The sequence below is a fragment of the Oncorhynchus kisutch genome, linkage group LG3 (genome assembly GCF_002021735.2).
Source record: "Oncorhynchus kisutch isolate 150728-3 linkage group LG3, Okis_V2, whole genome shotgun sequence".
Lineage (NCBI taxonomy): Eukaryota > Metazoa > Chordata > Actinopteri > Salmoniformes > Salmonidae > Oncorhynchus > Oncorhynchus kisutch.
Genome location: NC_034176.2, coordinates 16,775,684 through 16,801,264, shown reverse-complemented (window position 1 = coordinate 16,801,264; position 25,581 = coordinate 16,775,684). Strand labels below are relative to the sequence as shown.

The following is a 25,581-nucleotide window of genomic DNA, read 5'->3' as shown; positions in this document are numbered from 1 at the left end:
GTGAATTGGACCATTTCCTGTCCTGCTAAGCATTAAAATGTATTTTTGGGTGTAACGGAAAATGTATTGAGTAAAAAGTGCATTATTTTCTTTAGGAATGTAGTGATGTAAAAGTTGTCAAAATACCATTGCATAGGCCTGTATGTATCATGTTTATTTTGTATTTATGTCCTACTGTATTTGTGGTCTACAGCTACAACTTCTGTACAGTGCAATCGGAAAGTATTCAGACCCCTTAAATTTTTCCACATTATTACGTTACAGCCTTATTCTAAACTTGATTATAGTTTTTCTCCCTCAATCTATACACAATACCCCATAATGACAAAGAAAAAAGTTTTTTAGCCATGTTTGCAAATTTATAAATAAAAACTGATATTACATTTACATAAGTATTCAGACCTTTTACTCAGTACTTTGTTGAAGCACCTTTGGCAGCGATAGCCTCAAGTCTGTATTTGGGGAGTTTCTCCCATTTCATCTCTGCAGATCCTCGCAAACTGAAAGGTTGGAATGGGAGTGTCGCTGCACAGCTATTTTCAGGTTTCTCCAGAGATGTTAGATTGGGTTCAAGTCCGGGCTCTGGCTGGGCCACTTAAGGACATTCAGAGACTTGTCTTGAAGCCTCTCCTGCATTGTTTTGCCTGTGTGCTTAAGGTCATTGTCCTGTTGGAATGTGAACCTTCGCCCCAGTCTGAGGTCCGGAGAGCTCTGGACCAGGTTTTCATCAAGGATCTCTCTGTACTTTGCTCTGTTCATTCCCTCGATCCTGACAAGTCTCCCAGTCACTGCCTCTAAAAACATCCCCACAGCATGATGCTGCCACCACCATGCTTCACTGTAGGGGTGGTGCCAGGTTTCCTCCAGACTTGGCATTCAGGCCAAAGAGTTCAATCTTTGTTTCATCAGACCAGAGAATCTTGTTTCTCATGGTCTGAGAGTCCTTTAGGTGCCTTTTGGCAAACTCCAAGCGGACTGTCATGTGCATTTTACAGAGGAGTGGCTTCCGTCTAGCCACTCTACCATAAAGGCCTGATTGGTTGAGTGTTGCAAAGATGATTGTCCTTCTGGAAGGTTCTCCCATCTCCACAGAGGAACTCTGGAGCTCTGTCAGAGTGATCATCGGGTTCTTGGTCAGCTCCCTGACCAGGGCCCTTCTCCCCCGATTGCTCAGTTTGGCCGGGTAGCCAGCTCTAAGAAGAGTCTTGGTTCCAAACTTCTTCCATTTAAGAATGATGGAGGCCACTGTGTTCTTGGGGACCTTCAATGCTGCAGAAATATTTTGGCACCCTACCCCGGATCTGTGCCTCAACACAATCCTGTCTCTGAGCTCCATGGACAATTCCTTTGACCTTGTGGCTTGGTCTTTGCTTTGACATGCACTGTCAACTGTGAGACCTTATATAGACAGATCTGTGCCTTTCCAAATCATGTCCAATCAACTGAATTTACCACAGGTGGACTCCAATCAAGTAGTAGAAACATCTCAATGATGATCAATGGAAATAGGATGCACCTGAGCTCAATTTCGAGTCTCATAGCAAAGGGTCTAAAAACGTATGTATGTGTTTTTTATTAATTTGCTAAACATTCTAAAAACCTGTTTTCGGTCTGTCATTATGGGGTAATGTGTGTAGATTGAGTAAAAATGTAATTTAATCATTTTAAGAATAAGGATGTAACATAACAAAATGTGGAAAAGGGAAGGGGTCATTTCCCGAATGCACTGTGGTAGGCTATGGGTTGAATAGTTTCACGTTTAAATAATATTCACAGTTTAAATAACAAATATTCACCGTTTTGAGTATCACAACGTCTATCCATTCATTATACATCACAACAAGCGCTCTATACTACCGGTGAGCAGCAGCTAGGAGAGATTCCCCAGTGAAGCGCGCGGCCGCGTGCTGTTATCGGGCTACACGGATGGGTGCCCCACATGTAGGAGCAAAAATCAACCCGATATCTGACGGCAAATCACCATTTTTAATGACTGGATGTGTCGGTGAAAAGCTACACAAACCTTTGTACTCAGATATAGTTCTGAACAATACCATTGGGCGCATGCTTAGAAATCGTGGATAATTTGGTAGAAATTGCTCTGAGACCATGAGTTGCAGATGGGGGACGGAGCTGTGGGTACGTAGAACTGCGTAAATATTTCCGTTAATGAAGCTCGTTCTTGCTTTTATCTGATGGTCAACCTTATGATCAGTTGAGGTACTAAGTATTTGTGTATGTCTTTACAACAAAGTAGCGAGGGAGCATAACGCTCACGATGCTTCTCTGCGCGTGCATGCAGGCTTCATTATCTGAGGTATAGGCTAGTAACAGTGGCGGATTCTATACTGGTCGACTGTTGCGCTGTTGGCTACAGAATCGGGTTTTAGTCACGGTGATTGGATATACTTATTTCTTATGAACCTCAATATCTATCCCCCATGTTGTCCACGTGTAAAGCTAGAGTTGCTTACACTATAATTCCCTATTAACCTATTATAATCACTAAGAAGCCATTGCAAATGGGGTTCATACCACTGGTCTATACTCTGCAGATACAGTAGCTACGCTACATCTGCATTGAGATACAGTAGCTACAGCTACATAGTAGCGACTCTGGCAACATGTTTCATTTGTAACCTTGTAGCGAGCGCGGTATTGTAGGCAACGCATTTGGGAATGTGTTTCTTCCCAGTTGTCTGTCTCATTTCACCTTATTATAATAATTATGATAATAATAAGAAGAAGAATAAATCAAATGGCTATTGGCACTCTAGAACAGCGAACACGACGTTTTTGTGCTCACAAAAGGCAAATCTCGGAGAGGGTGAAGTCCAACATAACATATTCAATATTTGCAACGATTGTTTTCTTTTGGAAAATGAAATCTAGCCTATTGTTCAATAGGATTGCTCTTTTATTTTACTGAGTTGTTTAGATGTGGCAGCCTACGCGTGTGCACAAATAGGCTATTGAATGCATTGCATAGATGCAAAAGTAACCCGCCACCACATTGTTCATTTGAGTGCATAACATATAATACATATCCCACCGCACTGACTGAACGAAAATAGTCCTATTATGTTCACAATTTGCCTCCTGTATCTTATGTTGTAGGCCTACATACAGTTGTAGCTGTACAACAGCAGAAAGTAAAGTAGCAGCAGAATTACAGACCTAGTGTTGCAACAAAGACTGCTGTACACTATCCCTCTCTAATTTAACCATAATAACTCATTGCTATTCATTTTTCATAAACATTGTCTCAATCCTGCAAAATAAAATAATGTTCTTTAGGAAGAAAAGCCACTGAGATAATTTACGTAATTTATCAGACACTCTGGAGCGATTTACAGGAGCAATTAGAGTTAAGTGCCATGCTCACATCGGCAGGATTGTCACCTAGGGGATTCGAACCGGCAGCCTTTCGAATACTGGACCAACGCTCTTAACTACTAGGCTACATGCCGCTTCAGAGCCAGTCTTGCCAGGGCTAGCTATTTTTTGTGAGTTTTAGAATTAACTTATTGCTTTGTTTTATAATTTATTCTCATTTTAATTTATCTTACTTTTCTTACAGGACCAGTTTGACAACTTGGAAAAACACACCCACTGGGGCATTGAGTTTGTGGAGAAGTATACAAAATTTGTCAAAGAGAGATCTGAAATTGAAATCAGCTATGCAAAGCAAATCAGGTAAGGGCTGGGAAAACATTATCCTCATCACTCCCCATTTTGATACTGTCTGTCTCTCATGGCGGAGGCGTGACCGCTTGAGTACAGGACTACTAAAACATGTTTTGGTATGTGTCGTTGATTTGAGTAACTTTGATAAAACACTACAGAGCCTGTATCACCAATGTCATCTATGTCATGTTACAATCAAGTGCAATGTCACGAGGTATTGCTCACAAAGAGTGACACCATTTTTTGATAAACTTTTCTGACATGCATACACAAGGCCAACAGGGCCCAGTGGTACAGTAATATTATGTTGCGCTAGTCCATCACTGCACATTACAATGTTGTAGTTGAAAGAGAATGCCTTTTCAATAAAGGGCACAAATAAAGGTATAAATATCAGCCCACTTCAAAGTGATGTTCTAAATTCAGAGATGAATTTAGAACACATAATGGTGGTAGTTTATGTAACAACAAAGTGAGATGGATTAGAAACAGATACAGGTCTTTTACTCGATGCAACCAGAAGTGTAGGTTGCATAGGTAACACAATACCATGGTTACTAGGTTATCCATAGCAATGACCCACATTTGTTATCCGGCAATGGTCTTGGGAGCTTCCCACTGTATAATATGGGAGTACTTGCCAGACAGTGATAGTCTCTGACAGAGTCGTCCCCGGGGACAGTGGATGAGTTGCATCGCTGTCTGCCGTTCACTCACCAAGGAATACACACCAGCATATTCCTGCATGTATAATCAACCAACATTAACCTTGTATCTGGAGAACATTATAAGGTGTTTTCTGTGCCTCAGCAATAGTGCTGCAATCAGCTCTGAACTGGATTGTCCTATGGGTGTGTTTTGTTCTCTAGCCAGTATCACTAATGGCACCATTTTAGATTGCATATGAGGTGTCTTGTTAAATTGTGACTTTTCAACACCAACCATAATAGATTTGAATTCTTTACATATGTTGATTGTACAGTTGGTAGTATATTGATTTAGGAAACCATAGACTAAACACATCAGAATATGGACAGCATGGATTGAACACTGAATGGAGGAATTAAGCCTTTATAAATTAGGCAAAAAGCCCCAAAAGAAAAGCAGGGGTTTAAACTGGCCTGAGAAGACAGACTAGGGTCTTATGAGTCATTTTATTTCCAAAGGGTTAACGGGAATCTGGGCGTATGGAATTTGCACCATGTGCTGTTGTGTCAGGATCCAGATTTGTCATGTGGCTGCAAGCAGACAAAAAGGTGGCTGGCACGTCTGGCAATCTGCTTAGCAACACATAAGAATAGATGGTCTGGAGCAGAGCACAGTGAGTGGAGGCTACCAGTGATTCATGGGGAGAAATGTATTCTGGAATTCTTGCCCCTGTGTCATTTCATGGTAGCCTCTGTATCTGCTTCCGATAGTCCACTCAGAAGATGCATATTATATTACATGATGTGAAATATCTTACATTTTTCTTTTGAACCATAAGTGTCATTGTACAGATTAGAGGTCGACCGATTAATCAGAATGGCCTATTAATTAGGGCCGATTTCAAATTTTCATAACAATCGGAAATCAGTATTTTTGGGCGCCGATTTAAAAATATATATATATATTTTTTTATACCTTTATTTAACTAGGCAAGTCAGTTAAGAACACATTATTATTTTCAATGACGGTCTAGGAACGGTGGGTTAACTGCCTCGTTCAGGGGCAGAACGACAGATTTTCACCTTGTGAGCTCGGGGGATCCAATCTTGCAACCTTACAGTTAACTAGTCCAACTCAATAACGACCTGCCCACTCCACAAGGAGACTGCCTGTTACGCGAATGCAGTAAGCCAAGGTAAGTTGCTAGCTAGCATTAAACTTATCTTGTAAAAAACTATCAATCATAATCACTAGTTAACTACACATGGTCGATGATATTACTAGATATTATCTAGCGTGTCCTGCATTGGTATAGAGGGAAATAGTCCTATAATTCCTATAATAACTACAACTTAAAACTTCTTACCTGGGAATATTGAAGACTCATGTTAAAAGGAACCACCAGCTTTCATATGTTCTCATGTTCTGAGCAAGGAACTGAAATGTTAGCTTTCTTACATAGCACATATTGCACTTTTACTTTCTTCTCCAACACTTTGTTTTTGCATTATTTATACCAAATTGAACATGTTTCATTATTTACTTGAGGCTAAATTGATTTTATTGATGTATTATATCAAGTTAAAATAAGTGTTCATTCAGTATTGTTGTAATTGTCATTATTACAAATAAATTTAAAAAATTGTCAGATTAATCGGTATCGGCTTTTTTTGGCCCTCCAATAATCGGTATCGGTATCGGCGTTGAAAAATCATAATCGGTCGACCTCTAGTATGATGATATTTCAAGATGAATCTTGCACACACAGTTGTGCTTTCACAGGAAGGCTCTATCCCCAGTCGGATTAATAATCCTGAGTTTCACATTAAAGCTAAGGGATGACTTCCCCTCTCATGCTGCTCTTTCTTGTCCAATCACGCTGTTGTTCATAGAGATCTGTACATATGAGACCCAGATGCAGAGGTACACAGAGGATAATCTGTCACTTGTCAGGATCAAAATTCTAGTTGCCCATTAAATATATTAGTAGGCCTCTGGATTACCCCTCTCTGTTAGGGGTCGCCATAAAGCAGGATTTAGCACTGTGAGTGACCTTCTCCTGAGGCTTAGGCAGGTGGCTGTCACTCCGCTAAAGGCCCGTCCATTCATCAGCAGATTTTGACATCCTGCCACTGGGCGTCCCTTCCCCATGAGTACACAAATATACTATATTTTTGTATACATGTGTCCCTCTGTATCTCTCCACAGTGACCCCATTTACAGTGTATTGAATGTTTTCTACACCTGTACTGAATTTTGTTTCCATTCCGTAACAGAAATCTATCGAAAAAATATCAGCCCAAGAAAAACTCAAGAGAGGAAGATGAATACAAGTGAGTGAAATGTAAATGCATCAAGGATTAATGTTCACTATATCAGGTTGACCGTGCACATTAATGTGACTATTCTTTTTGTGATGAATTCATGAAGTCATGTAATTAGCTGATTTCCCATCTCCACTCGTTACCGGCTGTTAGTGGGTAAAAATAGCTATTTCAGATTAACATGGCTAGACTTTCATGGCTTGCTGTGAAACACTCCATATCTGCCCTGGAGGTTACTGTGTAGCTAAAGCCAAGGTTATTTCCAGGTGGATACATTTTTTTCATCAAGAAGTTATCCTTTGTTGTATGTGCTAAACAGTTGGACAATTCCAAGACACATGTGCATAGTGACTGTTTGAGAGAAAATTAGAGTAATTTCTTAAGGCAAGGGAGGAAGCCTTTGAAGAAAGTAGTGCCAGATGAGGGGGGAAGGGCTATACGGACTCTCATGACGCTTAAACCGACTAGCCACCCTGACCCTAATCCTTACCCTAACCGTGACCTCATTTTAACCAATTCTGAAGTGAAATATCGGTTTAAGCATCAGGGGTGTCCATATAACCTTTTCCAAATGAGGGTGTTATCCGTGTCTTATTTCCCCTCCTTAATCACAAAATCACAAAAACCGAATTCTAAGTATGTCCTGTCGCTCAAAGACCCTGTCAAAGTGGTCTGTAAATTCTATAATTTTGAATATTATATAGTCCATAATCTACAGTACTTATACATTTTTTCTTATCATATTATATGACCAAATATCTCTGATAGTGGAATGTGCTGATAACCTTCTGTAGAAGTATGACATTAATATTTCTCAGGATGTATAATAATAAAGCTGTCGTGATTTAAATGTGAAAAAAGTTTTTAAACACATTTCGTGGTCACATCTCGTCTTGTTACCAGGTACACGTCCTGTCGGGCCTTCCTGATGACCCTGAACGAGCTGAACGACTATGCGGGACAACACGAGGTCATGGCTGAGGATCTCACCACTCACATCATCTGTGAGCTGACGCGATACATCCAGGAGTTAAAAGCAGAGAGGAAATCGGTAAAACATCCCTTTTCCTGTGTATCGCTCCTTCAGACATGACTTGAACTCTCCCAGATCGTGATCATTGGCAGCTCAACCATTTTGTAGTGAGGCTATCCAGAGATTATGGATGTCACATGATCTGAACCAAACCAGCCAATCCTGGGTCAACCACTGCATGGTGCTTTGGACAACATAACAATCAGATCAACAAATGTGCAAAATTAATTGCTGGAGCTGATACAAAAATGCTATTATGTCATTGGTGTGTCCGACACAGCCAGGGATCAGGCTGATAATCTGTCATGGTGTTGATCATCATTTTACACCAGCCCATCCAGTAAATCCTGGGGGTAGAACTGGGTCAAGTATCCAGATGAAGGGATTGGGAGCAGGTTGACCCTAGTGTCCCCACCCATCCATAGTAGCCTCCACTGCTGATAAGTGGACCAGGCCTTTGTCTGGAGCTGGGTGGCTGGAACTGATATTACATGGGGGGAGGGGTGTGTATGATGAAAGCAATGTATAGCACACACACTTTTGTAAAGCTTTGGTTTTGGCCTCTTGTCTGACCGAATGTCTTTGACCATGGCTCAGATCAGAGCGAGAGAGTTAGTCCTTTTTAGTGTTTTGAAACCAGCGTATTTCAGGCCTGCCATTCCTGTTGCATTATTTAGATTTTCTAACCTGTAGTAAAGGTAGATTTGATCGATAGCTCACTCCGACGTATGTTTTTGTCATTTATAAAATTCCCAACTAGAACATGGCGTAGTTAAATGAGGTCCTGATACCAGGCATTGAACATTAGCTTTGAAAGCCACACCAATGGTTTACGTCTCCTATCATTTAAATTCAACTCGCAACAAAAGCAGAGGTGCCTTTTGAGCCTTCAGTGAGATTCCGTAAGGGCCCTTGGAGGTGGTTGTATATGCTGTGAGGAGCATTACATTAGTCAAGAATAAACACATCAGCAAATCTCTTTAGTCAGTTTAGTTTTGGCTCAGTAGTTTTGATTCCATGGAATGACTAAGGAGTAGATGTGTCTTTTTGGTGGGGATGTTATGTGCTTGTAGTCTACAGTGCGTAGCTCTTCCATTCACCATAAGGAGTGTCATAAGATATTTCATAAGAGATGTCTCTTGACTGTCTAGTTCTAGATACTAAACTGTTCAGGGTTCAAACCACAAATGATTCTACTGCTGTTTATGCGCCTTTTAACAGATTAACATATACAATTATTTTTGCAGCATTTCCATGATGGCCGCAGAGCTCAGCAACACATTGAGAATTCTTGGAAACAACTAGAATCCGTAAGTGTCCTCCTGAGGTAGGAGTAATTGAAGAGATACATGACTGAACCATTCCATGTGAATTGCTTCTTTTCAGAGTAAACGGAGATTTGAGAGAGACTGTAAGGAGGCGGATAGAGCCCAGCAGTACTTCGACAAGATAGATGCTGACATCAACGTGACTAAAGCAGATGTCGAAAAGGTAAGTTATAGACTGACGTAGAAATGTTCACTCCTACACACAATTGACTTGAGCTCATCACGTGTGTGTGTGTGAGAGAATGTGCAGCTACTCTTAGTCGCCACACCACTCCTACTCATAAAGCTGTGAACATGGTTTGCGTGGCAACAGCTGCACTGACAAGAGAATGTTGTGGCCCTCTTGGAAGTAGGGTAGGAGCCAAATATGAATCACTGCTGGTAGACAATGGTATAGTGCTTCATGGCGCTCCAGCAATGGGCTTTTCTCATTGTTCACTCTATACTCTATTCCTCAGATGCTATCCAAGCCATGTTACTGTACCAGTGCAATGCCGATTCCAAAAAACATCGCTATTATTTCAGTACTGATTAGATAACGGTGCTAATTCACTATTGATTGCAAAAAACAGTTTACCATATCTATCAGGTATCTGATCTGTCCAACGTAGAAACAAAGCTAGCTCAATGTACAGTAGTGGCAACAGAATTGAGTTTAAACAGCCACTGCTAATTCCAGTTAACATAAACCACCACTAACCAAAAATCAATGGTAGGGATGGGGGCAAATGTGCAGTGTTAAAAACATTTAGCCAAATCACCTGTAACTTTAAACCAAGTCAAAGAGTTGATTTCAGTTGATTTAGCCATGACATTGTTGCCTACAACTGTACAAAGATGCAAACAGTTTGCAAACCTTCTCAGGCACTATTGACATCACGCAGTGAAAAGTACCACCTAAAGTCAAGAATCTCAGAAAGCTAACATGGACTAACCAAACAGAATAAGTTATCATTAAACGTTAATATACATTTTCGTGTCATTAACTGTTGTACAAAGTCACCTTCCCTATGAAATTAGTTGAAAACCATACAAGAAATGCCATAGTCAAAGTATAAAAAACTATATTCCACATTAGGTACCAGTCAAAGGTTTGGACACACCTACTAATTCAAGGTTTTTTCTTTATTTGTACTATTTTCTACATTGTAGAATAATAGTGAAGACATCAAAACTATGAAATAACACATGGAATCATGTAGTAACCAAAAAAATATTAAACAAATCAAAATATACTTTAGATTATTCAAAGTGGCCACCCTTTGTCTTTGACAGCTTTGCACACTCCTGGCATTCTATCAACCAGCTTCATGAGGTAGTTACCTGGAATGCATTTCAATTAACAGGTGTGGCTTGTTAAAAGTTGTAGAATTTCTTTCCTTCTTAATGCCTTTCAGCCAATCAGTTATGTTGTGACAAGGTAGGGTGGTATACAGAAGCCCTATTTGGTAAAAGATCAAGTCCATATTATGGCAAGAACAGCTCAAATAAGCAAAGACAAATGACAGTCCATCATTACTTTAGGACATGAAGGTCAGTCAATCCAGAAAATGTCATGAACTTTGAATGTTCCTTCAAGTGCAGTCGCAAAAACCATCAAGCGCTATGATGAAACTGGCTCTCATGTGGAACACCACAGGAAAGGAAGACCCAGACTTACCTCTGCTGCAGAGGATAAGTTCATTAGAGTTAACTGCACCTCAGATTGCAGCCCAAATATATGCTTCACAGAGTTTAAGTAACAGACATATCTCAACATCAGCTGTTCAGAGGAGACTGCGTGAATCAAGCCTTCATGGTGGAATTGCTGCAAAGAAACCACTACTAAAGGACACCAATAATAAGAAGAGACATGCTTGTCCCAAGACATACGAGCAATGGACATTAGACCAGTGGAAATCTGTCCTTTGGTCTGATGAGTCCAAATTCGAGATTTTCGGTTCCAACCGCCGTGTCTTTGTGAGACGCAGAGTAGGTGAACGAATGATCACCGCATGTGTGGTTCCCACCGTGGCGCATGGAGGAGGAAGTGTGATGGTGTGGGGGTGCTTTGCTGGTGACACTGTCAGTGATTTATTTAGAATTCAAGGCACACTTAACCAGCATGGCTACCACAGCACTCTGCAGCGATACGCTATCCCATCTGGTTTGTGCTTAGTGGGACTGTCATTTGTTTTTCATCAGGACAATGACCCAAAATACACCTCCAGGCTGTGTAAGGGCTATTTGACCAAGGAGAGTGATGGAGTGCTGCATCAGATGAACTGGCCTCCACAATCACCCGAACTCAACCCAATTGAGATGGTTTGGGATGAGTTGGACCTCAGGGTGAAGGAAAAGCAACCATCAGTGATCAGCATAATATGCAGTCCAACTCATCCCAAACCATCTCAAGGTGTGGGAACTCATTCAAGACTTTTGGAAAAGCATTCCTCATGAAGCTGGTTGAGAGAATGCAAAGAGTGTGCAAAGCTGTCATCAAGGCAAAGGGTGGCTACTTTGAAGAATCTCAAATAGAAAATATAGTTTGATTTGTTTAACACTTTTTTGGTTACTACATGATTCCAGATGTGTTATTTCATTGTTTTGATGTCTTCACTATTATTCTACAATGTAGAAAATAGTAAATATAAAGAAAAACCCTTGAATGAGTAGGTGTGGCCAAAATGTTGACTGCTACTGTAGTTCAAGCCTTTTTGCAGTCTAGATGTTCATTAGTAGTTCATTCAGGACATTACTAATAAATTAATACAACTTTCACATAATTAGGACATCTAAAACCTGTCTGTAGTGCTCTGAAACTAACTCTGTTTTTGTTTTCCATCACGTCTTATAGCGGTGCTATCTCAAGGTAGGTTTACCAGGCGTCTGTATGTCTCTAAGGATCTGTCTCTATGTTCAATGTACACCCGTAGACATACACTACATGGCCAAAAGTATGTGGGGACCCCTGCTTGTTGTGCATCTCAATCCAAAATCATGGGAATTAATATTAGAGGTCGACCGATTCGTCGGAATGGCCGATTAATTGGGGCCGATTTCAACTTTTCGTAACTATCGGAAATCGTTATTTTTGGGCGCCAATGTTTTTTAATTTATATATATATATATATTTTTTATACCTTTATGTAACTAAGCAAGTCAGTTAAGAACACATTCTTATTTTCAATGACGGCCTAGGAACGGTGGGTTAACTGCCTCGTTCAGGGGCAGAACGACAGATTTTCACCATGTCAGCTCGGGAGATGCAATCTTGCGACCTTACAGTTAACTAGTAACTGTAAGGTTGCACTCCACAAGGAGACTGCCTGTTATGCGAATGCAGTAAGCCAAGGTAAGTTGCTAGCTAACATTAAACGTATCTTATAAAAAACAATCAATCATAATCACTAGTTAACTACACATGTTTGATGATATTACTAGATATTATCTAACGTGTCCTGCCTATAATCTGCCTGAGCATACAAGTATCTGACTGAGCGGTGGTAGGCAGAAGCAGGCGCGTAAACATTCATTCAAACAGCACTTTTGTGTGTTTTGCCAGCAGCTCTTCGTTGTGCGTCAAGCATTGCGCAGTTTCTGACTTCAAGCCTATCAACTCCCGAGATGAGGCTGGTGTAACTGAGGTGAAATGGCTAGCTAGTTAGCGCACGCTAATAGCGTTTCAAACGTCACTCACTCTGAGCTTTCTTTTAGTTGTTCGCCTTGCTCTGCATGGGTAACGATGCTTCGATGGTGGCTGTAATTGTCATTATTACAAATAAGGGGGGGGGGGGAACTGGCCGATTAATCGGCATCGGCTTTTTTGGACCTCCAATAATCGGTATCGGTATTGCGTTGAAAAATCGTAATCGGTCGATCTCTAATTAATATGGAGTTGGTTCCCCCTTTGCTGCTATAACAGCCTCCACTCTTCTTGGAAAACTTTCCTCTAGATGTTGAAACATTGCTGTGGTGACTAGCTTCCATTCAGCCACGAGCATTAATGAAGTCGGGCACTGATGTTGGTCAATTAGTACTGGCTCGCAGTCGGCGCTCCAATTCATCCCAAAAGTGTTTGTGGTCAGGGCAGGCCAGTCAAGTTCTTCCACACCGATCTCAACAAACCATTTCTGTATGGACCTCCCTTTGTGCACAGGAGCATTCTCATGCTGAAACAGGAAAGGGCTTTCCACAAAGTTGGAAGCACAGAATGTCATTGTATGCCATTATTCCTTCTCCACCAAACTTTCCAGTTTTTATTTATCCATTATTTTACCAGGTAAGTTGACTGATAACACATTTGCAGCAACGACCTGGGGAATAGTTACAGGGGAGGGGGATTAATGAGCCAATTGTAAACTGGTGTTTATTAGGTGTCCGTGATGGTTTGAGGGCCAGATTGGGAATTTAGCCAGGACACCAGGGTTAAAGTAAGAAACTCTTACGATAAGTGCCATGGGATCTTTAATGAACTCAGAGAGTCAGGACACCCATTTAACATCCCATCCGAAAGAAGGCACCCTACACAGGGCAATGTCCCCAATCCCTGCACTGGGGCATTGGGATATTTTTTTAGACCAGAGGAAAGAGTGCCTCCTACTGGCCCTCCAACACCACTTCCAGCAGCATCTGGTCTCCCATCCAGGAACTGACCAGGACCAACCCTGCTTAGCTTCAGAAGCAAGCCAGCAGTGGGATGCAGGGTGGTATGCTGCTGGCACTATGCATTCAGGCAGGTAGTGTTCCTCTGGCATCACCACAACCAGATTTGTCCTTCAGACTGCCAGGTGAAGTGTGATTCATCACACCAGAGAACGCGTTTCCACTGCTCCAAAGTCCAATGGCGGCGAGCTTTAAACCACTCCAGCCGATGCTTGGTATTGCGCTTGGTGATCCTAGGCTTGTGTGCGGCTGCTCGGCCGTGTAAACCCATTACGCGAATCTCCCGACAAACAGTTATTGCTTCCAGGGGCAGTTTGGAACTCAGTAGTGAGTGTTGCAACTGAGGACAGACCATTTCTACACACTATGTGCTTCAGCACTTGGCGGTCCTGTTCTGTGAGTTTGTGTGGTTTGTCACTTCGCAGCTGAGCTGTTGTTGCTCCTAGACGTTTCCACTTCACAATAACAGCTCTTCCAATTGGCCGAGGCAGCACATTTGACTGACTGACGTTTTGGAAAGTGGCATCCTATCACCTTGCCACGTTGAAAGTCACTGAGCTCTTCGGTATAGCCATTTTACTGCCAATGTTTGAGATTGCATGTTTGTGTGCTCGATTTTATACACATGTAAGCAATGGCTGTGGCTGAAATAGCCGAAGGGTGTCCACATACTTTTGTATATATAGTGTACTATTGCTGGTTTCACTCAGAACGTCATTTCAAAATAAGATCTCCAAAGACTTGGAAGGGACACAGTTATGAATTGGAATGGGTATTTAAAGTAAGAAACTGCTGTGGTTAGTTAGTGGGTGCATTATTCCTAAATGGTAATTGAATGACACTACAGCGAATAGACGCATCTATAAACATATTCATATAGAAACACATAATAAATATAGGCACAAATAAAATGCATAATTGTTTAGATTGCAAGGTATAATGTCATGCATACAAAATGTTTTGTTTGACTAATCTGAGTCCTGTTATGCTATGGATACAGTCCTCAACAGTCTGCTGAAACAACATCCAGATCCTGTCCTGTCAGTGTACAGTTTGTCTGTGTTCATACTGTATCTTTGTGGAGTATGTGCATGCTAAATGAACCTGTTTTCTTTTGTTATTGTTGTTTGTTATGGTCAATGTTTCCTTTGTCTGGTCATCATAAACATTAAATGTGAATTGAGGAGCTGCATTACATGACATTAACTAATGGTCTTGACTTCCTGGCATGGTAAAATACACATTCTTGACACTATAGGGGAGGCCCACTCCCAGCAAAGTAACACCGCATAGTTCAGCTTTGAAACACATACTAACCCTCAGGTCATCATTTGTATAACTCTACTATGCTTTACTATATCCACTATCAACACTCCTCTCTCCCTCCAAGAGGAAAGGAAAGCCACAGAATTCTCGTTTCCTGCCACTAATGTATCTATGGCCTAAGCGCTTCCCTTAGCCGTGTTTCCTTGTCTTGTTCAAAGTGGCAGAGCCATATGAAATATTCATTGACACTGTTAAGATCCTGGAATGTCAGGTGCATAAATGTAACTGTAATAAGAGGATAAGGGTGGGTGGGTTGGTTCTACTCTATCGTGATGATTTGATGAAATATATTTATTTTGGGGGTGAATAAAGTCTCCACACTGTATGCAGTCCTAGGCCACCCTTGGCTATTTTTTTTACAACACGCTGTGGACCATAACGACAGTGGTACTTATATGTGTGGTTTTGAGATTTGTGTTGTTTTTGTGTTTTAACTCAAGCATACTATATGTCTGTATGAGGATTTCAGTTCAATATTATTCACATTCTGTTTATAATTTTTTAAATATTGACTTTGCTTTGTTCAGTGTTATGCGTGTTAACACACAATGTACTGTGTCAATGTTCTGTGGAACTACGCACGGTTTTACAGTCCCACTTGTTGGCGTACGTGCAAATCTTTAAACCCTCTCTGAACTCCCTCTCGGTATACAGGCCAGACATCAGGCCCAGATGAAACACCAAGTGGCAGAGGACAGCAAGAATGAATACCTCACCTTCCTGCAGAAGTTCAACAAAGAGCAGAATGCACATTATCATACCCTCATACCTCACATCTTTCAGGTAGTTCACCTCACCCACAGTACAGGTTGATTGGAAGCGCTTCGGGGAGAAACTCATTGCATTCACCAGTGCTCAGTGCTTGACTTGGGCAGGAGCTCACTGGAGCTCCTCAACATCTCTACTGCTTGAGCAACTGCACCTCATAGAGGATTTGCTCAAAACTATTATGGAGCTCCTGCACCAATACATCAACAGTACAGGCACCCAAAATGAGTACCGGCACCTATTTCAGTCCTAGTAAAGTACTGCCAGTACTCACATCCACCCTGTTCACAATATAACTGATTTGTATGTGTTTTGCAACTCACAATTCTATTTTAATCTAAGAATGTCTTCTTTACTGCAGAAACTACAGGAGATGGAAGAAAAACGTATAGAGAGAGTGGGAGAGTCTATGAAGACTTACGCAGAGGTCGATCGGAAAGTGCTACCTATTGTTGGCAAATGTTTAGATGGCATGACCAAAGCAGCAGAATCCATAGAGCCAAAAATGGTTAGTAGGGCTACTGCATGTTTATAACATGGTTCTTGTTATGTACAGTCATTTTACATAGTGACAAACTGCCAGGAAAGTGCATAGAAAAATCAGTTCTACATTTCAGTGACATCATTTGACTGGATTTCTATATAAAGGAGCAGAGAGAATATTATTGCAGTTGTTCGTGGTTCTATTTGCTGAAGCGGTAAAGGGTTAGCAGCCCACTAAATATAGGAGGAGAAGATCAATTATTTACACCATCAAAACGCTGACGTTGGTGTTTCTTTAATGGCTGTCCCACTTTCACATGAATGAAATGTGATTGTTGCTAAAGTCAACACAGGTGTCGTAACCGATAGTGACCAGTTTTATTCTATATCTCAAAAGAATCCAGTTTTGGGGCATTTGTTGACATATACATTTACCTATGATAAAAAAATACACAAATAAATACAGTAGTGTGAACTCAGTTTTACTATGTATCTGAGATCAGTGTTGGTCTAGGATCAGCCCCCCAACCCTCATTAATTTATTATAGCGAAGATAAAACTCATCCTAGATCAGCCCTTGTACTCTAAAATGCTTTCTGTGGCGTGTTTGAAGAGCCATGGCTTTGCTGTAATTGTGTCTCCCTGCGCCAGATAAGAGTTTAAAATGCCGTAGTTTTGAAGTCGGCTTCCGTGAGGAATACTTGTACTTCAAAGTGCAAATGAGTTTCTGCAATTTGGTTCATTTTGGTGGCCTCAAGCTGAAATGCATTTGGTAAATATTCATAATATTCTGTCTGTTATACATTAATGAACTCACAATCCCCAACAGGACACCAAGCATGTGGTGGAATCCTACAAGTCTGGCTTCGAGCCACCCGGCGACGTAGAGGTTGAGGACTATAGTCTGTCTATGAGGCGGACAGTGTCAGAGTCCAGCTATCTAAACTCGCAAGGGGAGAGCAAGCCCAGCCGCAGCAACAGCAGGGGAAAACTGTGGCCTTTCATCAAGAGAAACAAGGTAAGGATAACACCATCAGTCCACAAGACTGTCCTCAACCTACTGTACTAGCCAGGGTCACGTTCGGCAGGGCACCACGCTGTGGAAGGTTCAGGCACAAATACATGTTGACGAACACACGCACATCTCTGACATGAAGAATAAGGAATCCTGTCTACTCTCACCATTGAACGCGGCCCTGGTGTCTGACTCAACGCGGCCCTGGTGTCTGACTCAACGCGGCCCTGGTGTCTGACTCAACCCGACCCGGTGTCTGACTCAACGCGGCCCTGGTGTCTGACTCAACCCGACCCGGTGTCTGACTCAACGCGGCCCTGGTGTCTGACTCAACGCGGCCCTGGTGTCTGACTCAACCCGACCCTGGTGTCTGACTCAACGCGGCCCTGGTGTCTGACTCAACGCGGCCCTGGTGTCTGACTCAACCCGACCCGGTGTCCGACTGGACTGCAGAAGGATTTTTTTTTTCTAATATGAAATAAATGCTTGTTGGAAACACTATTTATCTAAATGTTTAACTTGAACTAGACACAGTGTCTGAACCGCTGCCGTCTTAAGTGTTGGTAACCATATTCTTTGTTGTTCTTCCATCATTTCATTATTTTTGGTGTTACTTTTCCTGATTTTGTTCTGTTATTGTTTTGTTCCATACCACTCCATGACCCTTACCCATAGCTTATGTCTTTGTTAGCTTCCCCACGCCAACCACCCCCTCCCCCACCTACCTCCCCATCACCTGCTGCCGTGCACAACGGCCCCCAGTCTCCCCAGCAACCCAGTGAGCCCCTCTCCCACCGCCTCAACGAGTTCATGACCTCCAAACATAAAATGCAATGCTTAAGGAGTCTGAAGCGTGGGGTAAGTTGATTGTGTACAGGGAGATTGACTCTGTGCTTATGACATTGACGTGGTGCCTATGGGCTACTGATACTGGGGCGGCAGGGTAGTCTAGTGGTTAGAGCGTTGGACTAGTAACCGGAAGGTTGCAAGTTCAAACCCCTGAGCTGACAAGGTACAAGGTTCGTTCTGCCCCTGAACAGGCAGTTAACCCACTGTTCCTAGGCCGTCATTGAAAATAAGAATTTGTTCTTAACTGATCTTGCCTAGTTAAAAAGGTCCCCCAAAAAAATAATAGTGGCTCCTACTGTTGCTCGTTCCCTTTAAATGGCATCTGACCTGGCCTATCACCTGCAGACAATCGTATGGAAGTTGTGTTTATTCTGGCACTGTGTCCAAATTTCCAATTTACTATTGGTGTGGTGTGTGTGTGTCATGTGGTTTAAGATTTTTTTTATACTGTAGGTGGACAAAATGCTGCAAACGGCGAATTAACTGTTCAGACTGACATGCCATGTACCTTAATATCCACAACCCTTCATTGCTGCTTGTACAGTGTCATACTTCCGTCTCAAAGTTTCAAGCGTATGTTGACATTGTGTCTTTTTCGTCCCATTGTCTCCCCTCACTTGGAAAGCTTTCTCTCAAGCTGGTAAGCACTACTGTTTTCATAACTCTTCAGATGGTTGATGATTGTGATTTTGTAATGCACACATTACAAATGCAATCTACATCACTATAGATGAATCTAAAGGGTGTACTTTCAACTAAATATGCTCATCTCAGATCTCATTGTTGCTGACAACAATAAAGTGCAGCGAAAAACTATTTGCCCCCTTTCAGAATTTTCTCTATGTTTGCATATGCTTGACACTGAATGTTATCAGATCTTCAACCAAAACCTAATAATAAATAAATGGCACCTGAGTTTACAAATAACAACAACAAAAAAGTATACTTATTTGATTTATTTAGTTAAATTTATGCAATGCCAAATTCCCCTGTGTGAAAACATTATTGCCCCCTTACACTCTTAACTGGTTGTGCCACCTTTAGCTGCAATGACTGCCACCAAATGCTTCCCGTAGTTGTTGATCAGTCTCTCACGTCCCTGTGGAGAAATGGTGGCCCACTCTTCCATGCAGAACTGCTGTAACTCAGTGACATTTATTGGTTTTGAAGTATGTTAATTATTGTGTTCTTCTTTTTTCACTCAGGTTCCCTTGAACTAATATTAGGTTTTGGTTGAAGATCTGATAACATTCAGTATAGAAAATTAGAAAAGGAGCAAAAGCCTTTTCACAGCAAGGTAGATAAAGACAGTAAACATGTATAAAAGTCACTGCTCCATGGCGTTAGGCTTCTTTTAGTAGGAGGATGTCTGAGTGTTTATTTGGTGGTTTGTTTTTTCATAGGGTTCTGGCCCTGAAGATTGTAGTCACCTGCCTCCTGAACAGAGGAGGAAGAAGCTCCAGGCCAAAATCAATGACATCAACAAGGAAATACAAAAAGAGATGGATCAGAGGTAGAGTACATGTGTGAAAGTCCAATTGTGAATCTAGATAAGGAGATTTAAACAAACTAAAAACGGGAACAATTGTTCAATATGTATGAATGCGTTGTAGGGATGCTCTGTCTAAAATGAAGGACGTGTACATAAAGAACCCACACATGGGGGACGCCAACAGTGTGGACCCACGATTAGAGGAGATCTGCCAAAATACTGACAAGTTACAACTGGATGCAAGGAAATATGAAGTAAGTTGAAATGTTACAAAGGATCCATGTCGATGCATGTTAGATATTTTATGTTTGCCAGAGTATGTTCTAGTGGTGGTGCTGACGACTCCAGACCACACACTAAGATCTGGGCTTGAATCCTGTGTCTGAGTCTTTCGCTGCTGACTTTCCCTTCATTTTCCCACGCCGATCCAAAATAAAGAAGAAGGGAGTGGTGTTCCACACGCTAGTTCATGTATGTCCGTATTCTTATCTTTTATTGTGGTTGTTGCATTGTTGAGAAGGTGAGCATTTTGTTGGACGATGAATAAACCTTGAAATGTATCATCAAGTACAAATCAAGTATTGTTGAGTCTAAACCTTTTTATGTCTGTCTGCAGGCCTGGCTGGTAGAGGTGGAGACCAGGTTAGCAGAGAAGAGTGACAAACACAGACCACCAAGTGGATTGTACAACTCCCAGACTACTACAACAGTGAACAACAACTGTGCACATGTCAACCGAGAGAGGTAGAACCTATGTGCCCCTTACTATGTCTCTGAAACAGTGGACTAGAAGACGGGGAAAAAACACAACCAAACCTCGCACTAGCTAGCTAACAATGTCTGTCACAAGAGATTACCATATGTTTTGACTAAAACTTGTTTCTGGGCTTGTTGCACATGATCTATTATGCTCTAAATATAACTGACAAGGACTGTCAATTGACTCAATGTATCCGTATTAATACTGCTTTAAATGTATGAGTTTATGGATTTGACAAATCTCACCAGGACCATATGTGTAACCTTGAATGATATATTTGGGTTTGCACCATTGGAGGCCGGTGACTTGAAGAATGACACATATAGTATCCATGTTGTTGGTCTTTACTGTTGCTCTTCATGTGGTTAGCCCGGACGGAAGCTACACAGAGGATCATAGCACAGAGCATCACCTCAAATCTCGGAGCACCGACTTTGATGACGACTTTGATTACGAGGACACACTCCCCACTATCGGAACCTGCAAATCACTCTACCCTTTCGAAGGTATGCCAAGGGCCCTTCTGGAAATGTGTGTTGTTGTTAGATTGGGGTTTGATGTATTTTTCAGAACAGATGTCTCACCTGGATCAAATAACAGGGAAGCGGCTTCTTCCGTCATGTTAAAAAAAAGGTCTGCAAAGAGGATTTAAATCATCGGGGCATATTCAGAAATGTAAACTTTATATCATTACATAGGTTATTGTTAAATGATTGCAAATGAACTTGGTGCTTTGCATCACCCTGCGAGAGTTTGTCACATTAACGATCTACTGTTGGTGCAGCATAGGCATCTTGGATGTGAGTAACATTTTAACACAGTCAGCTGCAAAATAACAGTAACTTGCTGTTTTCTCTTTCCTGTTTCCCCTTCTCAGGTCAGAACGAAGGCACCATTTCCATGACCGAGGGGGAGCTGCTGTATGTCATCGAGGAGGATAAGGGTGACGGGTGGACGCGGGTGCGCAGGAACGAGGATGAAGAGGGATACGTACCCACATCTTACATCAAGGTCTTTTTCGACACAAATGCCAAAGGTGCTATGACATACATATAATTGTCATTGTTTGAGAGAGGGGAAATGGGTGGAGCAGCAAAAACAAATATCCTGACATTTCAAACCCCCTGAACTCTGGTGTTTCAGAAATATCACAGAATCATTTGAGACGGAACTCTCAGAACAACGGACTGTATTTACATTTATACTTGATGCTTTTTACGTTCTACCATTTTGCACCCGTTGAAACTGATTTTGGAAAAGTGTTTGTTTGTGTGTATGAAGACGTGTGGATGTGATAAGTTGTCAGAACCAAGTTAAGTTGTCTCGACCCCACTGTCGATATCAGCTACGCCTTGCTTCTAGCACTAATAATAATAACCAATGTCAATTTATTGATTTATTTGACCAACAAAATACAGTTTCTCATATTAGAGAGCATTTGCATCTAAACATATCAATTCCTATTTGGAATAGCTATTATTGCATGCCTAAAGGGAGGCTCGTTATGCTCTGCCAGCCTGCACTGCATATCAGCTACGCCTTGCTTCTAGCACTAATAATAATAACCAATGTCAATTTATTGATTTATTTGACAAACAAAATACGGTTTCCCATATTAGAGAACATTGCATCTAAACATATGAATTCCTATTTGGAATAGCTATTATTGCATGCCTAAAGGGAGGCTCGTTATGCTCTGCCAGCCTCCACTGCATTGCATTAACAGTACATCGCAAATCTGCACTTGAGCAACCATCATTGGCAGGAGATTACTGAAAGATTGCCTCTCTGCTTCACAAATTAAATCAGTTTTTGCATGTGGCATGTTTCAAAGAGGACATGCCTGTTTACACAGTAAAGGTAAAGAACATGGCTTGCATGTTATCTTGATTAGGATGGTACAACAGACTAGTAACATATTCTCTTCTACAAACTGTTGTTGACTCTGCTCCAAAATCTGACAAAGGGGCTTCATTGAAGCGCCTAAATTACTGAATGTTGTGCCAAGTGTACAGTGGTGTTCTCGACAGACAAACGTTCATTTCATTCTGAGACACATGGTAACGCACCCACCACCATTCTATCATTGGCATGTGATTCATTTATTTTTTTAGAATGAATAATAAATCCCTGCTTGGCTTTTTTAATTTGATACGGAGTTGTTCTGCATGCTTGAGCCAATTGATAAGTCAAAATATGTCAAATCAGATGAATGAACATAGTATGGCAACCAGGTGATATTAACACATGTAGCCTCAAGTTTTCTGTACGTTGATTTGCCATTGACGGTCAGGAACCTGCTCTCGTGCAGCATAGACTCAACTCTAGGGAAACGTAATCTGCCACAATCATTTTCAGAATGTGAAGGAATGTCATGGAATGACTTTCCTCGTGTCTTGATGCATCACCTCTAACATGTCCTGTCATTTTTGTTTCTTTGCTTTTTTTCTTTGCTTTTTTTCTTATTGCAGATTCCTAAAAGTCTTTGGCTCGTACAGGGATGGCAGGGCACAGGTCCTTCAAAAAGCGCCCTCCTCTTAAAACTGTAGTCAGAGAGACGACAGACTAAAGGGACAAGTTGCAAGGCAGTCCAGTTTGCGACCCAGTACAGGAATCCATTGTGGGGTTCTGTTGAATGGAGCAAAAACAACACACATTGCGGGGCAACCACCATTTCTAGTCATTTTCCTATTGATTGTTTCTGCAAGCTTGCTTGTTGTTTTTCTAACTGCAGATGAGTATGTTCATGTTGTGGCTGCTTGCTATTCTACTGTACCTTGAGCCCAGGGGCGGTACCTGTTTAAGGGGAGAGGGGAGTCTGAGCCGGCCTTGTTACATATTGACTATTCCAAACCTGCCTTCAAGCTATCATCACAACAAACACTACAACTTAGGAAAATACCCATGGAAAACACCACTACACTTGGGCTGGAATTCAATTGCTTAATCCCCATGGCAAAGCCACTGTGTCTGCGCCACAAAAAAACATGTTGACAGTAATGTCAATTAGATAAAACAGTCCAAGTCTTTCTTAGCACTGGAACAATGTTGCTGATTTTCCAGGGGAATTCAATTCCAGCTCTTATTCAACACAGTAATGCCTCACGATTACTGTACATACCCATGTTTCTATTTTGGGGTATATAGGTTATATACCGATCATACTTAAATGACACCGATTGTTGGCTTGCAACAAATCTGCACAAATTTGTTCTGGCACCAATTTTACTTTTGAGTTTTAGTTGGAAGCTTTGACAAATGAGTGCATTGTGTTATAGTCTAACTCAAGCACCCAGTGCAGGTCTACTGGTAAGCATACAATCTGAGCGGAGATGACGGATCTCTCATTTTGATTTCTCCTATTGCCTTTCAATATGAGTGACAGCTGCTCTCTCTGGCTACACCGCCATACATGCAGTAACTATGGTGATTGTCTCACAACTCTTTGTCCGTCTCTCACACTTTGTTTTTCCTTTTCTCTCTCTTTCTGGCTACTTGTGGTGGTGGAAGCTACTCTTCAGTTGGCGCTGTGTTTCTCTACGCATGCATGCTCGCCCTGTCATGCCTGTGCCAGTCCTATGGGGAGTCTGACTATCTATTACGTTAACTCATCACTTATGGGATCCTACCTTGTTCCTTTCTTACCCTGTGTTTGTGCCTGTGGTTTTGTCATTTTAACAAAACGTTTCTGTGATTTATTTTGTCAATGCAAGCATGACCATTTTGCTTCCTCAAGGAATTATTGATATGTCCATGCAGTTTTGCCATCTTCCAGAGAGACACTGACAGTTTCATATCTCACTTCTGTTTAAAAGCTTATTTTCACTGAAGTTAATCTGGGAGCTGCAGCTCTTTGCATTAGCTGATTACCAACCCAAACTGACAAATTTCAGTATTTGTATGTCTACTGATAGAGATGCATATTACCGAAATGAAGTTTCAGTGTATTCTAGAAGTATTTTGTGCTTTGAATTCACTGTGTACTGTTCCTTATACTGTACAGAACTGGTGTGAAAGCAAAGTTTGTTTCTTGACTGTTGACATTAATGATGTAATTATATACTCTGGTGTGCGATATGTGATAACTATATGCTAAAGCTTGGAATCATGTTTATTTTTTTTCTTAGTCAAATAATGCCAGTTTTATTTATTTTGAGAAGAATAATACCTCTGTTCCACGTTGGGATTTGTTTCACCTAGAAATGTTTTCTGAAATCTAATATACTATGTTGGAGTTTGGAAATAAATGACACTGAAATGGAAATAAGGGATGTATTATATTCTTTAGATAAGCCTGATGAATAAATACCATTTACATTAGGTTGGAGTAATTAAACTCCACAAATTTCTTTTTAACAAACTATAGTTTTGGCAAGTCGGTTAGGACATCTACAATGTGCATGAAACAAGTAATTTTTCCAACAATTGTTTACAGACAGATTATTTCACTTATAATTCCAGTGGGTAAGAAGTTTACATACACTAAGTTGACTGTGCCTTTAAACAGCTTGGAAGATTCCAGAAAATGATGTCATGGTTTTAGAAGTTTCTGATAGGCTAATTGACATCATTTGAGTCATTTGGAGGTGTACCTGTGGATGTATTTCAAGGCCTAACTTCAAAATCAGTGCCTCTTTGCTTGACATCATGGGGAAATCAAAAGAAATCCGCCAAGACCTCAGGAAAAAAATTGTAGACCTCCACAAGTCTAGTTCATCCTTGGGAGCAATTTCCAAACGCCTGAAGGTACCACGTTCATCTGTAAAAACAATAGTACGCAAGTATAAACACCATGGGACCACGCAGCCGTCATACCGCTCAGGAAGGAAACGCGCTCTGTCTCCTAGTGACGAATGTACTTTGGTGCAAAAAGTGCAAATCAATCCCAGAACAACAGCAAAGGACCTTGTAAAGAAGCTGAAGGAAACAGGTACAAAAGTATCTATATCCACAGTAAAACGAGTCCTATATTAACATAACCTGAAAGGCCACGCAGCAAGGAAGAAGCCACTGCTCCAAAACCGCCATAAAAAAGCCAAACTATGGTTTGCAACTGCACATGGGGACAAAGATTGTACTTTTTGGAGAAATGTCTTCTGGTCTGGTGAAACAAAAATATTACTTTTTGGCCATAATGTCCACCATTATGTTTGAAGGAAAAAGGGGGAGGCTTGCAAGCCGAAGAACACCATCCCAACCGCGAAGCATGGGGGTGGCAGCATCA

At 41.3% G+C, this 25,581-nt stretch overlaps 1 protein-coding gene across 6 annotated transcripts; it reads left to right on the top strand.

Annotated features, from left to right (window-relative positions):
- Positions 1-1,869: 1,869 nt before the first annotated feature.
- On the top strand, positions 1,870-24,621 carry LOC109875987 (formin-binding protein 1). 6 transcript variants are annotated; one of them, XM_020468457.2, is made up of 17 exons: positions 1,870-2,139; positions 3,581-3,696; positions 6,612-6,668; positions 7,563-7,710; positions 8,940-9,002; positions 9,079-9,183; positions 11,857-11,871; positions 15,645-15,773; positions 16,120-16,266; positions 17,071-17,259; positions 17,932-18,114; positions 18,731-18,745; positions 19,509-19,618; positions 19,719-19,851; positions 20,214-20,341; positions 20,727-20,863; positions 21,235-24,618. In XM_020468457.2, the coding sequence occupies exons 1-17, from the start codon at positions 2,110-2,112 to the stop codon at positions 21,411-21,413; spliced, it is 1,884 nt and encodes a 627-aa protein (XP_020324046.1). In that variant the 5' UTR covers positions 1,870-2,109; the 3' UTR covers positions 21,414-24,618. The 6 variants fall into 6 exon arrangements, with proteins under 6 accessions (XP_020324046.1, XP_020324053.1, XP_031673659.1 ...); XM_020468464.2 differs by lacking the exon at positions 17,932-18,114 and having other exon boundaries at positions 1,871-2,139; XM_031817799.1 differs by lacking the exons at positions 17,932-18,114; positions 18,731-18,745 and having other exon boundaries at positions 1,872-2,139; positions 21,235-21,393; positions 22,829-24,621.
- The last annotated feature ends 960 nt before the right edge of the window (positions 24,622-25,581 follow it).

Bases quoted from the DNA above. Each gene is read 5' to 3' on its own strand.
- LOC109875987 (XM_020468457.2), top strand. From the start codon at position 2,110: ATGAGTTGCAGATGGGGGACGGAGCTGTGG. The intron at 15,774-16,119 runs GTAGTTCACCTC...TCTTTACTGCAG, and splicing joins TCATACCTCACATCTTTCAG to AAACTACAGGAGATGGAAGA. The intron at 17,260-17,931 runs GTAAGGATAACA...CCTTACCCATAG, and splicing joins CTTTCATCAAGAGAAACAAG to CTTATGTCTTTGTTAGCTTC.